General features: G+C 40.9%; 1 protein-coding gene across 6 annotated transcripts in view; it reads left to right on the top strand.

Annotated features, from left to right (window-relative positions):
- The first annotated feature begins 477 nt into the window (after positions 1-477).
- LOC308054092 (fibronectin type-III domain-containing protein 3a-like) overlaps positions 478-20,987 on the top strand; it is a 49,101-nt gene continuing 28,591 nt past the window's right edge. For 2 of the 6 annotated variants that reach the window (XM_080366344.1, XM_080366339.1), the window contains exons 1-3: positions 478-634; positions 5,592-5,695; positions 18,312-18,450. Coding sequence is in view for 5 of the 6 variants with exons in the window: in XM_080366339.1 (XP_080222465.1) it covers positions 18,355-18,450 (96 nt within the window). In the remaining variant the exon portion in view is untranslated. Of the gene's footprint in view, positions 635-1,682; positions 1,884-5,591; positions 5,696-5,790; positions 5,907-18,311; positions 18,451-20,987 lie in introns of those variants that run through there. The other 4 variants (XM_080366340.1, XM_080366343.1, XM_080366341.1 and 1 more) reach the window with 4 other exon arrangements.

Genomic DNA, 20,987 nt, shown 5'->3' with positions numbered 1-20,987 from the left:
TCACGCATTGGCCGGGGTTTGGGGGGACAGGGGCCAAGGCTGCAGCCATCCGGCCAGAGCCGGGCACGGGCTCGGTGTCCTGGCCAGAGCCTGGGCAGCAGCTGTGGCAGTGCCATGGGGTGACGTGACAGGCAGTGGTGACAGGCAGTGGCCCAGGCAGGGCATGGCCCGTCAGGTGCCACCACCTCCACCCACCGAGAGCCAGGGCCTGGCAGCGGCCGCAGGCCCCGAGACACCGCAGGGGACAAGGCCCAGGCCTCCCTCATGGCAGGATGGTGGGTGCTGGCCAGCCACATGCCCCGGCCACCGTCGCACCGTTGTCTCCACTTGGTGCCAGCTCTGCCATGAAGAGCTGCGTCCCCTCCCTCGCCCGTCAGGCACCCGCGGGCCATACTCCCACCCGGCCAGGGCCTTCCAGCCACCTGCGGGCTCCCCCGCCGCCCCCCCGCGCCTCTTTTCGCGGGACCGGGTGGTTGAAGACGAAGATCGGCCCGGCCTGTGGTTGGCGCGCCCGCCCGCCTCCGGCCGGCGGCGGCGGTAGCGCAGGCGCAGTGCCCGCATTCCATCATGGCGGAACGGACGGTTGGCGGACGGCAGCGCCGGGCTTGAGGCAGGGGCTGCGGCGCCGCTCACGGTCAGTGCTGCCGCGGGGCCGCCGCCTGGGACAGGGCCGCTCCTCTGGGCTCCCTCCGCCCGCCGCTTCTTCCCCCCGGGCGGGCGGGAGAGGGCGGCGGAGCCGGGCCGGGGGAGAGCGGCGCTCCCCACCCAAGGCGCGGTGGGCAGTGCCAGGAGCTGGCGGTCGGCTCGCCCCGCCGGCGGCGGCGGGGAGCGGAGCGGAGCCCCGCGGTGTGGAGCGGGGCCCGGGGCGGGGGGGCAGGCGGCGGGGTGCCGGCCCGTCCGTGGCGGGAGGCGGCGGGGTGCGGTACGGCGGCCGGGGGCCGCCGTGTGGGACGGGGCCGGGGTGTGGGGCGGTTGAGGGGAGCACCGGCACCCCGGGGTGTGGGGCGGGCGTGTGAGGCGGGTCCGGGGAGGCCGAGGGGGGAGGCAGGGCAGGGGGAGGGCTGCCCTACGGGGCGCGGGGGTCTGCCCAGGGGCAGCCGGGGGGTGCAGGGGCCGGGGGCCGTGCGGGGGGGCAGCCCCTAACGGGACAGCCCCGGTGCGGCGGCAGCTGCCGGGCGGGGGGGAGCCGGGGGGCGGCGGGGCTGCGGCGGGCGGGGGTCTGGGCTGTGCTTCAGCCGCCCCGCATGGGGTTGATGCCAGCGAGCTCCCCCGACTCGCTCTTCCCTCCGCCCGTTCCCGCTCTCCCCAGCCCACAAATCCTCCGTCTCTCTTGACCCCTTCCTTTCCTTTTTCTCCTGTTTCTGTGGGTAGAGGGGGTTGAGATCCGAAGTCGGCTCCCCCTGCTCCAGCTTCCCCCTCGCCGCCTCCCCCCCCCCCCCCCCCCCCCCCTAGTTCTCCCTCCTCGGCAGCCGGAGCTGCTGCCTGCAAATGCCACGTAGCCTTCTAGTTGTTCCCCTTGGCCGATCAGCAGCTCCAGTACCAGACACCTCCCCCAGCTCCTCCTGGGGTCGGGGCAGGGGGAGGTCAGTCCTGTCATCCAGTGTTTGGGTGGTGACCATCTTTACCCTCCCCCATTCTGCTTTGTCCCCCTCTGCCTTGGGGCAGCAGCAAGGTGGGGACCCTACTGTGACCGCTTTTCAGCGCAATCCTATTTACTGCCTCTTACAAAAGGCTGTTGACTCCAGCAGCGTGCAGTTGCTGCCCTGCGGAGGGCTGGGGGACAGTCTCCAGGGATTCATGGCCCCCAGCCTCAGCAGCCCCTCTCCTACCTCTCATTTTAGGCGCTTTGTGTGCAGCACGTCGTGATAATCTCGGAAAACAGGGTAATAATGCGTTGCTGGCAGGTGTATCCACTGCCTTCAGCATCTCCCTCTCAGCTGGTTTCTGAGTTTTGTTTCTGTTTAGAACTTGTTGCTGAGACTTCTTATTGGAATGATGGAAATTTCCTGTAAAGCTCATTTATTTTTATAATTGAGGTTTTGATTTCTAGCTATTTTTTGAATATTTCATGTTTTTTCTGTCTTGTGGTAGCTGGGTATTTAACGTGGGCAGCCCTTCCTTGCTTTACCTGATGCCTAATTGTGAATATTGACACACAGGACTGCCACAGATAAGTTCCTCAGTAACCTGGTACGCATATGCCTATGGTCTGTGATTCCTAATGTTCTTCTAATGTATTTATCTTTACAACACTTGGTTCAATAGGGAAATACTATCTCGGTCACAGATGGAAAGACTGAGACACCGAAATATTTATGGCCCAAGGTCACACAGGAAGTATGTGGTGAGGCAGGGAATTGAATCTAGATTTCCTGAGACTCAGATTAGCATTTTAACCAGGGAAGCATCCTCTCTGTGTTTTAAGCCAATAAATTGACCTTGGAGTTAATATCCAGCATAGAAGAAAGTACTTTGTGTTTTGTTCGGTATCATTGTAAGAAGCAAAACCCCAGTTGCTTCCCATACTTGCATTCTTTCCCTTGTTTTATGTAATTTGTATGTGAAAAGGTGGTAAAATGGGAAAGATGTTGACTTTCTCAGGGCTCTTGGTGTGTGTGTGTGATCATGCACGTTGAAAAACAGCCAGCTATTACGCTGTCCTCTCTCTTAGGTCTTTCTACCTTACTGCGTTCCAAATCTCAGAAAGTTTTGGAGTGCTGTTGTCTGGGAATAATTTGTTCTTAGCTAGGATCAAATAAATCTAATATGCTATAAAGCCGAGTCGAAAGCCATCTACTTTGTGTTCATTGGTATCCTGGATCTTAGTTTGTGATTCTTAATACAGCAGTCTGTGAATAAACAGCACTTGAATTGACTGTCTTAAAACCTCTCCTGGAGCAAGCTATTACAAGTTGTTCACTTGGTTGTAGGCTCAGTATTGTTGCAGCAAGTTTTTGAAAAACTTGGCCTTAACTGGAATTAAGCAGCACTTTGACAATGAAATGGAATAATTTCAACTTCTTGGGCTTTGTATCTGCACAGATGCAGGCCATTTTCAACTCTTATATTAGGACAGCCTATTTTTGTTTGTAAAATTTGGTAGTTAATTTTACTACAGTGTTTTTGCTTGCCAATGGATTTGAGGAATTGGATGTTAGAAATGTTTAGAACAACAACTCCTGATGTATTCACCTTTAGAGAGAATAAAGATAACTTTGACCACACAAATGCGTTTCCTGCCACAACCTTTGATCACAAACTGCATCTTTCCTTGATGTACCGAAACCCGATTTGCAACAAAGTTGAGTGTAAATGTTCTATATAACACTTTTAGCGGTCTTTTGTTTGGGTGGTTTTTGGAGGTTAGCATTTGCATGGTATTGACTGTGCGGGTTGTCACACCCATGCCAGCAATCTTTCATCTGCTATGTTTATTTTTAGGAAAGGTTTTGTGAGTCCTTAAAAAATAAGATTTCCTATGTACTGTGCAAACAGTAAAAATTCCAGTGTTCTGCTCCCAAGAGAGAGTGCCTGGCCTTGGCAGATGCCCATTGGGAATGCAGTACATTTGAGCGGTACTATGTACATGTTTGTAGACCCATTTGTACATCCATTATTGAAAAAGGTTTTGGAATCCCTTTGGGTGAATTTCAAGCAAATTAAAATGCATGTTTTGAGCTTGGAAGACTGAAACTGGCACTTTGACGACCTGCGGTTTCCCCCAATTTAGAAGACTTCTTGTCAAATGGTAGAAGTAGACTTGTAACTTTTAAGAAAATACGCAACTTTGAAGGCATTCTTACCATATTCTGCATCAAAGTCATAGGCTGGTATGAAATATTGTAAGAATTTCTTCCCTAGTTACATATTTTCTTAATTTCCTGTCATTTCATTTAATCAGAGGAGAATTTTGAACTTCTGTCTGAAAGCAGATGAGAAAACCTCAATATAAGTAATGCTGCAGCAGTCAAGAGTCTTCAGACAAAAAATTACATTTCTTGCTTCTAATTCTGCTGTGTCACAAAACAAATGGGTCTGAACTATCAGTATTTAAAAATGTGGTTGCTCACTGCTCTAGTTTCAAGGCTGGTGAACATCAGAGAAGTAACCTTTTCTTTTTTTTTTTTCACCTGTTTTTAACAAGTTGTCATGAAGCTTACCAAGGTCAAAATGGTTAGTTTTCAGCTGTTATCTTTGCTGCAAGCCAGACCTTAACTGAAAAGTTTTGGATCCTTGAGTGAGGAGCACACACTGAACTCTTTATTGCATTCTTGAAGAGCTTATTGTAAAAGCAGCGATAATTTATTCTTTCAGTGGTGCTAACACAATCCTTTCTGTGTATTGACCAGCAAAGACAGACCACTGGCTCAGAGCCCTTAGTCCGTTTCAATCTTAATGTAATTCTGCTATTGTTCCAAGTATCTTGATTGATGTGGAAAATGCCTCCGTTTGCTCAATATTCATTTTTCCAGCATTGGGGCCTGCTGCTTTATATTTCTTTGCCCATGTCTTATTAAAAGGTTCCAGGAGGAACATTTATTAGGCTGTGACTTCAGAAACATCTGCGACTTCAAGACAGTATCACCTTTCTGGTGAGAATAACAATGGATCTGCTGTGTTTGCTGGAGGAAGCTGTGAGCTTCTGCTGGCTGGCTCAGTGCAGAGCTCCCCAGCTTAGTCTATAAACTACCTCAATGAGTTTCAGGGCCAGCAATTTCTTGGAGTGTTTCAGCAAAACTGCAGAACATACCTGCCTCTGCCTTATCTTTAGAAAGACTGTATTGGGAATTGACCAATATTTGTAAAGACTTACTAAGTTTGGAGAGACAAGCCAGTATGATTTATAATCCTGAGTGTGCAAATAGTTTAGGAGCTGGAGTTCGGTACTAGATCTAGTAGCTTGAGAAATGTGATGATTTTTACGTTATTATAACATCTTGAATGGCTTCAGTGACTACTGAAGCTCTTCATTGCCTTCTCATGGTGGAGCATCTTTAGTACAACAGTTTCTAGAATAAAGCTGTGCTGCCCCGTGTTAGTAAACTGTGACTGTACGTTCCAGATTGTACAATGTATGTCTTTTTTTGGGTACCCTATCAGAGGATAACTATGTGCCTGATAGTTTAAATTTGAATAAATTCACATGCTTTTTGGAAATGGGTATTTTTTTATCACTGTTGCCATATAGAGGAATACAGCAGTGAGTAGTTAACTATGTGAATACACTTAATATCCATAGAATGCACCTCATATGGGAACCATCTTCGTAGTGTTCAAGTTACCTTTCACTAATTAGATCCTAGCTTAAGTGATGGAGTGTCTTTGGCTAGTACAACATGAAATGGCAGGTTCTGCATTCTGTACATAGTGAATGAATGCAGGAGGGCTGCATAAGGTTTTCTGGTTCTTTCCTGGTGGAGTCTTCCTTGAGTTTCATTTGCTGATTCTAGTGGAGTTAATCACTGGCGGTTCTCTGCTGTCTCTCGCCGTTTTATTGGATGTAGATTGTTTTCTGTACCTTTTCTTCTTAAGACTTCATGCTTGCCAAGTCACTGAAAAGAAAATTACTGTATCTTTTTTCTTGTCTGCAGAAAGAAGACTGAGGGCCAGTACAGCACGTTGTTCATACTGCAGCAGGCACTGACGGTGTAACATTTATCAACAGGAGCAAATTCACATCAGGAGAGTGTTAACGGTAATTAAACATAATTTAGTATTCTAGATTTTTATGAAGCATTTTTTACTTGTTGAGTCGCTAAGTAACACTTCAAGGTAAAAATAATATAAAAGTATTTGACAGACTTCTAAACTTAGGACTCTTTCTTCTTTGGGAACGAATTTTTGGATCATTTATTATCAGATGGAAAAAGTGAATTAGAGAAGGAAGAACTGATAGAGTTTTTGAGGTAAGAGGTTCAGTATTTCCACATAAACATTATTGGTTTTGTAAGGTAGCAACCTTATCTCTATTTTCACATTACTTGCTCTCTGTCTTTCCCCCCCTACTCCCTTAGGTGGAAGTTTTGTCTTACTCTTTATCTAAGGCCAATTATGCAAGTCTAAATTCTGGTTTTAGGAAAGTGCATTTCCTGTATAGAAAACAGTGCAAGTGGGTGGTAGCATACTGACAAGTGACTGACTAGGTGGCCTTACTCAGATATATTGTTTTTAGTTGGAGCTCATGGAATTGATCAGGTCATGGAACTGACCCGACGGAAAAGCGGAAAGAAATCTGTCAGAAAATTGCCATGGTACAGCACTTGTGAGAACAAGAAATATCCAACTTTCTTTCCTTTTTTTAAAGGAAGATTCCTGTGAATTATCTTGTGATGTACAATACTGTAAGAGTTACGAAACCATGGGAATTGCATTCTTAAAAACAAAGTAGCCAAAATTAAAGACAAATTTTAGAAGCTGTTGCTAGAACAATGTGTTTTACATGGCAGGGGAATAAGCAGGTGCAGTGTAAAGTATTTGTGAATCAGAAATCACCTTTTTGATGTAAAAGGACAAAGTAGTTATCATTTTTTTTGAAGAGTTTACGTGTGTCCTGAAGACTGTCACCAAGCATTTTCTAAAAAAGAACATTTAGGTATAGAACCACCCGCTGCATTGGTGGAGGCCTGGTCTTTCCAGTTCATGTATTTGAATTATTGTTTCACAACCTATCTGTGGATTAGAAGAGTGCAATTGTTAATATTGCTCAAAAAGTGTATCTGTTGATACTGTGCAGCTGTTGTATAATCACTAATTAACCCTATCCTTTGACCAGTTTTTGATCACTGTGTATGTGGTGTTGGCTCTAGATAGCTTACAGCAGTGTCTTCGTTAGCCTAACGTGAATGCTGCATTGTGGAAAACAATCACACATCAGCTATGTTAGAGGATGAGGTTGCATTTTTGCATTACATCACAGCTAACGTGCTGTTCATTGAATTGAAAGGTATCCAAGCAGATTTTCATTTTCCTGTGGTGGGGGTATATTTCTTCTGAGGTTGGGTCCCCTCTAATGAGTATTACTTTTCATGTTATGAATGCACACCAAAATTCAAGTGTAATATGCTAGTTTCAACTTTGTGAAGAGCAGTTCACCCCATTTGCCCAAGCCCTTTCATGTTTGGTTTACAATTGTCTGGTGGAACAGAAGAAATTCAGTGAAGAACTGAGTGGTAGCTAATCAATGTATTATAGAATGTGGTGTGAAACTACGTAAGTACCAAACAAACCTTTGGGGAGAAAAGTTGAAAATGTCCTGTGAGCAAAAGATCAATGAGCAGGTGGACTTCTTACAAGATACAAAGGAAAAAATAATATCATTAACTATATTATAGTCTCCTGGAGTGAAATAGGTATTTTGGGAGGAAAATCATGTAGCAGTGTTAAATATGGGTTTATAAATTTAGATGAAGTATTTTTATCTGCTGATTAATGTCCTTTATTAAACAGCTTTAACATTGTTATCTCTTTAGTGGGGATCATTTGCTTTCAGTTCTATTATGTGAAGTATTGAAGTGTTCCAAACTAGTGATCTGTACCATTAATGTATAACTTCATTTGGGTTTGTTATACTACAGTTACTTGAAGGAATAAAGGCAGCCTTTAGTGTTTGCATGGATGAAAGTAGCTTTGGTACTCTCTTAAGTACTTGCAAGACAGTACGTAAGTCATATTGAACAGAATGACTGTTTTCATCAGAAGGTTTAATCTGCTTACCGATGCATATAGTTTTGTCCATTTCAAAATGTCAGGCGTGATAATCATTTAGAAGAATTATTCAGTTTTGGAAGTTATTATGTAAACAACTTTTTGGTGTTTTGTAAACTGTCGTTTTGCTTTTCAGTGCCTAGATTTCTTAAAATAAAAACTTTGTAAAACCACATATAAATAAACTCTCGTCCTTAGATTCTTCAAAACTGTGATAATTTCCACTTACACCCTTGTGTGAAGTGTACATCCCCAAACTTGTAGCAGGTTAACTGATTTACTGATAAATCTTTAAAGCTCAGATATAGAGGCAACTTATTTTATTGTGTTACCATGCATCAGCTGAACTGTGATTAATGCTTATATGCATGTTCCAGGCCTGTCACAAATGCAGAGTGAAGTGTGTGTGCTTGAACTTCGTGTATGATCTCATACTTGCATTTTCCATGAACTATAAAAATGCACATGGTTTGTTACCATGAGACTGCTCAGATGTGGTAATTTAAGTAATTTATTGTTGTTTTAGCCCTTGGTTTAAGTATAACCTGTTTAACTAATTTGATCCGCTGTGTAGCTAAAGCTCTTTACAGGCTCTTCTCATGTTGCACAAGGAAAACGGTCTTCAGTTTGTGTATCAAAATAATTCTTTCTTGCCTGAATTTTGCATGATCTGTTACAATTTGAAAAGAATCCTTTGCTTTCGCTGTATTTTTGTGCTTGTTTTGGAAGTCATGTTTTTTAAGAGAGTTCTTAAATTGAAAAGCTTGTTCGTGTCAATACATTGGCAGGATGCATCGAGCACACTTCTGATTCACAGAAGCAAATTGAGTCAGAGCTAGTGGAAAATCAGCCTTTGCTTTCCTTAGTGTCTACAGAAATCTGAAAGCAAACTTCTTCTTGTATTAATCTTGTGAAGTCCTGTTTTTATTTCTCTTCTGTTGGATTAGACAACAACTGGCTGCTTTGACCAGTCTCATGGTAGGGAGCCTTTCATGGAAATAGCATTGCTTTTGGTTTTAATAATCTGGATAATTGTGCTCTCCTAGAGTCAAGTTTAAATAAATTGTTCAAGATTTGAAAAATAACTTTTGTATCACATCTTGATTGTATCATACCAGTTGTACCAACTTTGTGCATGTGTCTCCCATCCCATAATGCTCTCTAGCTTAATTTAGGACAGGTATTACCCAGCTCTGATACTGAAAAGGTCGGAGTTTTGGTACTTTCCTGGCCTAATCCTGGGAGGTTTTATTGGCTCTGCAAACTGACATCCACGTCTCTGCACAACACAGTGTGAAACGTGTTTGGCACTTGGAAATACATCACCTAAGGACAAAGGCACACTCAGAGTGCACTTAAATTTGCTGCTTTGCTGGCTGGTCCTCAACCAGCTCTTACTTGAAGATTATAAGAAACTTTTAAAAATACTTAGATATTTATTCCTTGCTATGAACTAGGTATTCCTCACCATGGGGAGGAAACTCAGATGAACAAGGTGCTGTGGAATATGTGTTCCTGTTGCAGTGAACTTGTCTGCACATACAATAGCTGTTTCATTGGACTATTTACAGTCTGAAACAGAACTTTCTCCCCTCAAATTGAAGAAAGTTGGTAAATAAATGGGTAGAACTTGTTTCAGATCCTTGGAGCACGTGCAGCTCCCTGTAGAAACTTGCGGTTCCTATCTTGTAAATCTTGGCACAGTTTTAAACATTTTGCTTCATCTGTTCAGATCTGTGGTTACTTAAAGGTGTAAACTGCAGCTACCTTTCTGCTGACCTGTTAAGATTTCTCTGTGGCCATCACTGCATTATCACCAAGATGTCTTTTCAGGTACATAGAAGGGTTTGTGCTCTTAAGAGTAATAGGGTTGTCTTTCTAGAGCTGTGTATTTTATTTGCAGAGAAACACCCTATTAGCTTTCCTGCTGTTCTTTACCACTGTTAACATGAAGACTGCGCCACGAATCCTGTGAAGACACTGTCACTGCCTTTGTTCTATGTAGGGTTTTCCTTTCTCATTTTTAAATGTTTTGTTTGGTTTTTTTGACAGTGTGTCTTGTGACTCTAGTCAGAAGAATTGCTTTCCAGTGGACCATGCTGTATGTTACTTCCATAACTTCGAAGTGATATAGATAGACATTTGGGTATAGAATTTCAATAGTATGTTGTTAATGTGCAAATAAACTAGTTTCCTTCGAGGCCTGAAAAACCAGAACAGTGTTTTGAAATTCACGAGGCACAGTTTCACACTGTGAAATCATACTTAAAATAAATACATTGTTACATTGCATGTATTAAAAGCTTTTTCATCTAAGCTTGAAAATGTCATGCTTTGTGTAGCTTTAGGATATTAAAATGAGCGATTTAGCTTATCCAGAACATGTCATCTTCCTGGCTGGTGGAAAGAAGCAGTTTTGCATTTAATTCATTATTTTATGGGGGTTTTTTAACAACATTGATACAGCTGGAAAATATCTTAATCCCATAAAGTTGAAATAAGAATGAAACACTTTAAGGGCTCAGTCCTTTCGTAGAATCATAGAATCATTTAGGTTGAAAAAGACCTTTGAGATCATCAGGTCCAACCATTCAGCCAGGAGAGGTGTTCAGCTCTTCTTTGAGGTGTGCAATTCTCTGGAACACTTACAGAAGCAGGAATAGAACATTTCAGGAACTACTGGGTTTCGTTTCATGGGGCTGATCACTTAGGAAGCAGCGCAGAAGTGTTTAGGCTATAACTTTGCTTTTCTGGCAATAAAAGTAAAGCTATGAAATAACTAAAACAACGAAGGAAAATATTTATCTGAAAGTAGTGTCCTGGTTGCATTACAGAAACTGCTACTGCAAGCTTTGTGAGCCTCATAAATTAATAATTAAGAGGACAAACATCACCCTAATGTGACCAGTGTGTTGGGTATTTTTAATTAACAATTTAACATTGTTGAATAACAGCTCAAATCAAGTCAAACCTAATGTGCTCTGGGCATTGACAGATACTTTCTTCCCAGCTCACAGTTCTTAACAGTGGATTTTCTCTTGTGAAGAACAGCAAGAAGTTCTGCAGTCACTGGGAAAACGCGTATAACCCTGTAGGGTGAGCACTGCCCTTCAAACTGTGCACTTGCCTGTTTCGTCCCCATGGGCTAGAGCTCTCAAATCTCGAGGGATGTAGTTTTAGCCTAGAAAACAATTTTAAGTGCTCTGGGTGGTTGCCTGTTTAGTTTCTATTTGAACGTGGAGGGAAGCAATTTTTTTATTATTATTGCTTTTCTGGCACAGTCACATCAGGAACCTGATCCAGATTGGTACGGGAGGGTGGAAGCTGATATTATCACTTATGTCAGTCCCCGTGTGTTTTGGTATGTTGTATCTGCTGTTTCTCTGCATTTTTAGTGGGTTTTGGTGTCCATGTAATGTGGGCTTTCCATCTCAATCTTACTCCTCCTTCAGGGAGAATTTTTGTGGGCCATCAGATCTCACGGTACCCTGAGGTGAACATTAAGTTACTAGAGGTCCTTCTAGCAACTGGCCTGATGTGTTTGATCCCCAGATGTTCTTTGTGAGGACAGAAGGTCTACCTGGACTTTACTGACAGGCTTGAAGTCACTTTTGTATTTTGCTGTAGCAACTATTAAGACTATTTAACTTTTACTTACATGATTATTCTAAAACTTTTTGGGAAATGCAGAGAAATGGTTTGGAATTGTCACTTTTTTAGAGGTCAAAAGAGAAAAAGATTTTAAAATAATTTCTAGAAGAAAACACTTGGCACAGTATAGAAACCTACTATGTATCTGTGGAGTTGGGGTGGGTATTTTGTTGGCTATTTTTGTTTTACTTGGGTGGCAGACCTCACCTAGGTCAAGATGGCAAGGTCCTAGCAATACCTACACCAAAATGACATTGAGCTTTACAGCTGTAAATATTAAAAATGTTTGATTGAGCACATTTGTTGGGTGAGTCGTGAAGGTTTTCAGTATCAAAGTTGTGCCCTTCTGGCTAGAAGCCAAACTTTATACAAGATGGCGCAGGCAAATTCACTTGGGTGTCATTATAAATTATTTCCAACATGTTAATCAAAACATATATTTAGTTTTGAACAGATGACTGTTATGGAGTGATGGTGGTCTCTTCAGAGCTAGAGTTGTAACTGAGCTTCTGTTAAGTCTCTCATTCCCTTAATCTTGCTAAAAGTAAACCAGTCCACCTAGAACGGCTCATGTGTGGTCCTGTGGCAGAGGAGAACTATTTTAGGATTGGGATGATTATCTTAAAACACCTTGTTAATACTGTTTATTTGAAAAACTTGGGTGGGAAAGGGTAGCTTGTGTCTTTTCTCCAAAATGTTTCCTACCTCAAAATTGTGTGGGGCATAAATTTCAAATCTGGAGGGGTGAAGGTTTTTTAGAATTCATAAATAAGGTTTGATCTCTTTGAGGCTGTTTCTTAGCCATGGTTTGGGGATGACTTTTGTTTGGGCCTCTTGTTATTAAAACCCTTTGAAGATCACTAATGCAAAAATTAATGTTGGAGTATGTTTAAAATACTCTGAAGTCCCAGTTTGCAAGAGATCTAGAGTGTAAAGCATGGTAGAGTCTCAGTTTTCTTTATCAGAGTACCTGAGGTTCATAGGTGTATGTGTCCGTGTGTCCAGTCTGAGATGTTTTTCCAAAGGTAAGAGACACAAAGTATGTTGCTTTGTAATGAGATGGTTGGGTTCCCCCCACCCACAACTTAGAGAAAATAAATATATGTAAAAGTAAATATATTACACTAAGAATTATATTAATATAAAAGGTATAATTAAAGATTTAGGGTTTTATACAGTACTGCTTTTAATAAATAGCAATACTTTAGCAGTGTACTTCCTGCAATAAATATAAAGATGATCAGACTAGAAGGTTGCATGAGGCACTGAACCTAGAAATCAGGAAGTCTGAGCTAAATTTCTAGCTCTCTATCAGACTTCCTCTTTGGTCCGGGACACATTGTTTTTTCTAACTCGGGCATACTGTATTTAAAAACATAAAAGAAAAAAGTCTCCATTTACGGAATAAGTTCCTTAGAATAGGAACTTCCTATATTAAATCCAGCACTTACTAAAAGGAAAATACAGTCTTTGTGATAGCTTCTGTGTGGGATGATAAACTTTTTTTTTACGGTTTATGAAATCTGTTCAGCTTCTGCTCTGGACAGTGGAACAAAGCTGATCCATTTCTGTCTACAGTGTTCCTCCCATTTAGTTTCTGTGCAGTAACTTTCTGGAGAGAGATTTTTAATAGGACAATATTTTAGTATGGGATAACAGGATTTTTAAAACTTGCTAAATACATAATACCTACACATTTGCACAATAGATAATCTTATATTCTATTAATATGATTAAAGGATCTAATTCCAATGAAAAAGTTACTTTCTCAGTATGATTTTTTTCTTATTTTTGATAGCCCTATAAAAGACATTTAATGAATATACAAACTTCTATTGGTTGTTACATACCCTGCACATCAATAGTTGCGAATTCATTGTTAACTGCCTAAAGAGAAACCATGTCTATAAAATTGTTGATGTGGTGTTGGTGTTTGGTGACTGTTCAAAGCTGTTGATCAAACAGAACTGATGTGTTTATACAGGGAAGTTATTGTGATTTTAACTTTTTCTTAGAGGTATTACTGTTAAAATTTTGAGGTTGTTTCTGTTGTGTCGTTCAGGTAGAAGTGACTGAGTTGAACGTGGCCATATGTTGTTGGCGAATGGCTAAAGGAGGCTTTGTAATGCAGTAGGCTTTGGTGTGCGTAGTTTTAGTAAACATTTTGTTACCCCGACGTCCTAGAATTGTGTATTTATTTCACTTTGGATTGAAGCTATTTTAGACTTTAATTTCAAAACATCTCGTGAGGATTGATGATGTTTTCCAGACTTAAGGTGTGATGATCTAGTATTGTGTAGATTTCAGTTAGCTACCTGTGCTTTGCTGGCTCTGTGTAGGGAGCATAATAGCTGTTCTGTATGTAAATAGGAGCCCAGCTTCCTCAGCTGAGGCGCTGACTTCAGGCGGGAGTAGGCATGAATCAGTGAACACTGAGTTCAGTGCGAATCCTCGGGAGCTGGATGGGGTCCAGGATGACTGCAGCGCTGGTTGAGAAGAATTTGGGCTAGAGAAAAGGGAAGGCCAATGTTTCAGTCTTCCAGAGTCTCGGCATTTTTACTATGTCAGGAAGTGAGGTCAGGCACAGCCACTGTATACCGTAATTGTTTTCTGGAAGGCTAGTCATTAAGATTTTCTGTTTTTCTTAGAAGCCTTTGTAGTGTGAGACTGTCAGTGGAAAATACTGGTTTTTTTTAATATGGTTAACATGATTAACCATATTACATTAGCACAGTGTTTAATTACCCGGGGAACACTTCTCAGTACATATTTGAAATACGAACTGGTTTTATTTAGTTTTTAATGTTATGAAATGACAAAATATTTCAGCTTTTTAGATGTCTGTCTTGAGCAAATAGTCTTTGAAAGCAAAAGCTCAAGCTATTTCTGGTGTAGATTTCTGTTAACTTAGAAATGTGATATCCACTATTAATTCTTTCAGCTTTGCTAAAACAGTGCTTCAGAAGGTTTGTTTCTGAAATGGTTAGTCCCAGTTATTTATATGGGCTGAATTCATCCTTCGGCTCAAACAAGGTTTGGAAATGACCTTTAGCTGATGTCTAATAGAAACCACTGCAAAGAAGTGAATCAGGCCAGAAGTACCCTTGCAAAATGTAACCTTTCTAAAAATTAATCTGTTTAATTCCATACTGACTCAGAAATCTCCAATGCATGGTGACAAAGCTCTAGAAGATACCTCTACAAATTCTGCTCTTGATTCATATATAATGAATCACTAATTCTCAGTATATTCCTTTGCAGCTCTGAAAATAACAATATTTGTCTAGGCTTTAATGCTTGCAGATGGGATTTTTGTTTATTTTTAGTCTAGAATTTAAAATTATGTGTATTAGCTCATCTTTAATGTCAATGCAGCCTGTGAATTCTTAGTGCAAATACTTTTTTTTCTTTTTTTTTTTGCTCAGACCCCTTGGATAGTAGTGATGATAAAACACTAGCTGCCAAGAACAGACCATGGAAAGCAGCAGTCAGAGCCTCTGTTACCAAGCATGTGGTAGAAGAAATTAGCCTTAGGGGACCGAGCAGCTTTTTGATGCAGTTCTACCCATGGGTAGGTTGTTCCTTTATGGGCTGTCTACAGCTCGTGGTGGATTTGCCTATCCAAGCTGACTTGGTCTGGGGTAAAGCCGAGGGTTCAGAGAACACCCAGCAACAGCGTAGGAGGGAAGCTGTGAGACTTGGTGGGACTTGTAGATGGAGGTGGGTTCAGGATGCTCAAATCTCCTCTCTGCCGGTGCAGTGGTTGCCCTCCATCTTTTCTTGGGAAGCAGCTGCCTTCCTCCCTGGCAGCAGCGTGCTGCATGGCTTACCCTGCCGCTGCCTGCGGGGCCGAGAGTCTGCGGCTGAGCTGGAGGACGGCGGGTTCCTTGCTCCTAGGCTACTGCTAGGAGGCTGTGGGTAATGGCTTTTCAAGATCGATGTCTATTTCTTTGTTTTGTTTTTCAGGAAATTGTGCTGAGTACATAATAACTTTTGGGGAATTTCCTTTTTATTTACCCAAATACCACCTACTTCTTTGAATAAAACAGAGGCTTTCGGGAGGTGAACCTGTTGATACCGCATTCAGAATGAGTCCTTTATTTCCCTTGGAAATTTTTTTACCTGGTAAACTGGGGAGGGGTTGAGTCCCATGCTTGTTTACCGTTAGAGGTACGACCTTTGAGAGCGGCAGTGTCTTTTGCTGCTCTCTTACCAGTATTTTCAAGGAATGAAGCTGTGCTCAAAAAAACAAAAAAAAAACCCCTTGGTTTTTGCAAATCTGTTGGTATGTTGGGGGATGTTCCTCTCTGTCATTAGTGTTCTGCAGCTTGCCACCATCTGAGCCCAGCTGTACAGTGAAATGTTTTGTGTTCTGAGCCAACTGACACTGCCCAAGAGTTATTAGAACTGTTTCATTTATGCAAGTATTTCTGTTTCCGCTGTCTGTAAGGAGATTCCTGCTAAGACATGAAATCTTATTTACTGGTTTTGGAGACTTGTTTCCTAACGCTCCAAGTATTAAGTTATTTCTCTGAAAGATGTGAAGTTACAGCACTAAGCAAGTGGAACATATGTGTGTGTAGGTGTAAATGTAAATACTGCCTGTGTCATTAGGCAGTAGATTAAGGATTCTAAAAACCATGTGGATGTTGGTGCTGTGCCCTGCAATTTGTACTAACTAGACTGTGCTGCTCACTAATACAGACAAAGCCTCAGAGAATTATACTCAGCCAATGTAGGAGGCTAGTATAGAAACTTTGAATGTTTATTTAAAATTGCAGGTGATATTGGGACTTGTTTCAGAACATGTTTTTCTGCAGCTGGTAATTTTGGTTAGTTGAACATTTGAGTGCAAATGTAGTTGCTTTATGGTAAAGGGATTTCCCCTTCATGTTCAGTGCTAATTTCTGTCATCTTTGAGGTTCTTAGATGAAAGAAATTGAGACTATAAGCATATATAAAATATTTTCAATCTGCTTGTGTACACTGTATTCCCGTTAATAGCTCCTTAAGACTTAGATCTAACCTCTAAAGCTCTAAAAATGGGACATGTAGTGGAAGAAACTTCTGCCTTAATTTTAACATATGTTACCATGCAGGTATTTTTAAGTGGAATAGTTATATACAATCAGATGAGTTTGTTTCCCTGGCAGAGGTAATTAAAAATCTGACAAATAAGATGGAAGATTATTTTATTAGGGAAATAAATAACATGCTAAGGTAGCTAAGTATATTTGGGACAAACCTGATACAAATTTAATCTTTGGAGTTTGTGTCTAGCCCTTGCACCTGTGCAGTCATATTTGGCCTCTTAAAGTTGTAACTGGAGCACACCCAGAAAACAATTGGTATGCAAAATGAGCTGGTTTCTTTGGCAGCCTTGGGTATTTTGTTATGTGGTGTTTTGTGGCAGTGTGATAGTATCAATTATTTTGAGATGCTTTTGCAAATAAGAGGGGATGTGGTTTTTACCAATGGATGCTACCAGCCTCTGTAACTTGCGATGGTAATACACGAGAAATCCTTGTAATCTCAGCTTTTATTACAGATCCTTTCTGAACAAAATGAGTTAACACCAGAAGAAATTGTAACAGTCATGCTATGATATTTCCCCCACTGTGGCTAATCTGCTGAAGATTCAGTTCCACAAGTACACAGTTAATCAGGAGTTTTCCTTTTTTTTTTCCTCCCCCCCCCCCCAACACTGTCATTTCTGTACTGGATATAGAGAAGTGAACAAGGGGATGGGGAAATGTTTTTTTGTTTTAACTTTGCTTTTTAATTTAATGAATTGGACTATCCAAACTGCATTTTGTCTTCTGTATGGGTTTATAGGAGGTAATGGGAAGGGAGAAGGAAATGTCAGCATTTCCTGTATCCTGTTATCTTGTGCTTTTTATGGTTGCTGAATTAACTATACGCTGAAAATTCACTAACGTTTGGATTGTATTTTGACTTCTTATAATTACAGGTGATTTACTAGAAGCCCAAAACTATACAGCACTTTTCCGTATGCAATTCTCCATGGTACTCACTTGAAGACTTAGTACAAAGTACTCTCTACTCTCTTGTGTTGCCTTAAGCCTTCTTTTCACTGTCAGACCTCTGTACTGATGACATGTTGCAGCACTGAAGAAACTGCACAGTTTAGGATTTCTTTTGATCATCACAAGGACTGACATGTACATGTAGTATGTGAATTCTTTGGCCTAAAACCTGGGTCATGGATTCTGGAGTACAAGCAATTTAGAAATTGTAACTACAAATCTAGGAATAAAGTGCTGCATAAGTGTAAAATACACTACTGTGTAATTGCTTCATTTAATGAACTGATTTCATCACTTCTGGCATGTGAAATTAAATATGCATGATACATATTTAGGAAGCATTTTTTTGGAGGAAGGATATGTGTTGCTTAAATGCTGTACTTAAAGTGAAAAGTCAGATAATGTGTTAGACTACTTGAGTGTACTCCATTGTGAAGGACTCTGTTAGATGACGTAGAGTGGTTTGGGTTGGAAAGGACCTTAAAGATCACAGGTGATGCTCCATGCTTTTAAGACTGTCAGTTTGCACAAGTCTTTAAATGTGTGGTGAAGCTAAAGTGGATGTTTTATTGTAACTTTGTCTCCAATTAAAGTCAGTTTTTCTGACTTTATTTGAAAATTGATTATTTGAAAATCTTTGAGGGAGAGTTGTGGAGTGTTGAAGTCTCATATTTTCCTATGGATTTTTCAGATGTTCTTGAATTGCTATCATTAAAGGATTCAGTTAATATCATAGTGCAAGTGTTTGCTTTGTGGAGAAGAAGGAGGGGGAAAAAAAAAAAAAAAGACCTGAAGGCACTGCGGTATTTTTCTTCTGAAATACTGGTACCAAGTTTGGCAAATGAAGTAGAGAATTATTTGGGGGAGGGGAGAGACGTATCTAATATTGTCACTCTCTTTTTGTTTTAGCAGGTGGTTACTGTGAGCAGTTGTCAATGAATAGTTTTCAGACATGATGGCCGACCAGCCGCCTCCATTAGAAGCTACGCCTATATTGAATGAAGTGCCACTTCTACCTCATATGGTTAATGGGGACAGCATACAGCAGGCAAGTAAATTCGGGTTGCTTTTGCACAAGTCATGTAATACTGTGCCAGCGGTGCTAGTAGGGAGGTTGACATTCAAGCATACTGTAGAAAACAGAACAGATAGAAAAACTATTTGTTGTACAACTCATGATGGCTGGAAGAGGAGGAGCCTGAAATAAAGCAACTACGATACTGATTTGCAATGTTAGAAAAGCATATGGTTCTTGGCCCTGATATCATCAGTAAAATAGAAGTGCAAATATATGGAGGAAGAAAATCAACATTAATATAGTGGAAATGTGAGAAGATTACAGATTAAAAGGAATATTTGTTACACACATGTTTTTAAGTGCTTTAAAATTGAACTAAAAATCAATAAAAGGAAAAAAATAGGGATTTAATAAAGCACTAAGGTTTTGAAAGCTTTTCTGAAGCTCATGTAAAATAATCAATAAAGATTTGCAGGTGGTTGCAGTGCTCAAAACCAAGAAGTCTGTTGCAAGGAAATGAGAGGAAAGACCTTGGCTTCATGATATTAAGTATCTTCATTAATAATTACAGTGCAGTGGTGAAACTTGAGATATTGAGTTGAAACTTTAGAATTTTACTGGACACAACTCTTCAGAAGTACCTAGTATGATTAGAAGCACAGACAGAAGCGAAAGCAAAACAGTTCGAGTCACAAGCTTATATAAATTGTGAGTAAACTTGAAGTGGATTTACCATTTGGCAGTGGAAGCCAAGTGCCTTGTACTACAAATGCTGAGATAGCTTCCCATCATTCAGAGGCTTCCAGTGCACTCAGAAATATTACAGGCATCCAAACATTTTAACACTGGTTCTTGATTTTAAGAAGCAGCTACAAACACGATAGATCCTGGTAGGAGAGAGTGAGTTTGTTGATTTTAAATAGCAAAGCGGCTGTTTGTTGGCTGGCTGCGATTAGGCCTGGGTGCTAGGTACTCTGATCAGGGCTCCCTTTCCCACAAAAGGTTGAACCAGATGATCTCTCTAGGTCCTTTCCAACCCAGGCTGTTCTAGGAGTCTGTAATAACAAAACATAAATTTGAAGGCTTTATGTGCCTGTAGTTAAATAATCTTTTTGTTGAAGCAAGGGACAGAAGTGCCCATTGCTTTAATCTGATCAGCGTCTAACTTCAATTAGTTTGACTAATTGAAAAAAACTTCAAGCGTTTGACACTAATTGAAATAGGAATTAAGGGGTTAATCCAGATGGGAAAGTTGCATAAAAGTTTCTGGAGGATAACTGTCATACAAAATGATTATGAAGGGTAACAGTGAAGACCTTGGCATGTTTGAATGTACAGTGGATAAACAAGGTACAGCAAAATAGTCGTGAATTGAGGATCTGATTGACCCTAAAGCTGGTTTTAAATAAGATACCATTTACTTTGTAATTGTTACAGATTAAGAAGGAGAAGTCTGCATTGTTTCAGTTCTGGTATACTTGGAAAAATAGGCTTTATTTTAAAAAATAGTGTACTTTTTTTCCTCCCCCCCCTTTTTTTTTTCTCAGACTCTGGAGATAAAAGTACAACGTAGATGTAGTTTGGAATAAGTAAAGCTACAGAGTCTCTGAGCTATTTCTGAAGTTCTCGCATTAGCAACATGAAATTTTAGACACTGACCAGCTGTGAGGCTACTCAGTAGGTAGTGTTTCATGTTACACAAGGAAAAGAGATCCAAGTAGATCTAATTGGATACCATCTCCATAGCTGTATCTGTATAGCATGTATAGATCAGGGTGTAAAATACTAGTGTGTATGGAATGACTCAAAAGGTGACAGTCATTGAAATTTTCAGAACCTAGTGGAGACTGTTTGCCAATTTAGGTGAGGGTAAAAAAAAAAAAAAAAAGAGTTGTGTCTTGGACATGCGTGGGAAAATGGCATTTGAAGAGTAGACTTGAAGACTTGTAATTGAATTATATTGAAAGTAACTAATAAGTCTTTCTAATGAAAACTCTTCACAGGACCAGGAAAGTGATTTTATGTTAATGTGCCAACATTTCTCATTCTAACATGTCTGTATGTAAACAACAATGTTGTGCTGCCATCCGTGTTGTGTTGCCATCCTTCAGAGGCTTAGTGAATACACTTGCTGCTCATTTGTGGCACTTTCCTCTAGAGAGGCTTTTGAGCCACAGTCTCTTCACATTTGCAAGTTTGCGTTTAAATAGAGTATTAACTTAGAAGCTTTATTTATGCAGATGAATTTTAATTATTTTGCTGCCAATGCTGTTGAGGGTAGGCTAATTGTAGAGTATTGTACAGTGGTTTTGTTTTCAGAAAAACTTGTGCTGTTCAGCCAATCACTTTGAACAGTCAGATGCAGCACCCCCTTTGTTAGTTTCATTTCACATAAAATGTGGGTTGGAAGTTTTCTGGAAAGGTTTCTTGTTCTGAAAAAACCTTCAGCAATGGTAAGTGTGTGAGTAAGGGATAAAAGCAAAACACTGACCAGTGCTTTGAAATAGCTTTCAAACTGTGTTGATTGTGCTAGTTGTGAGATGGTTGCAGGGACACCTGAAGGCGTT

The sequence above is a fragment of the Falco punctatus genome (assembly GCF_963210335.1).
Source record: "Falco punctatus genome assembly, chromosome: 15".
NCBI classification, from domain to species: domain Eukaryota; kingdom Metazoa; phylum Chordata; class Aves; order Falconiformes; family Falconidae; genus Falco; species Falco punctatus.
This window is presented reverse-complemented; position numbering and strand designations above follow the sequence as displayed.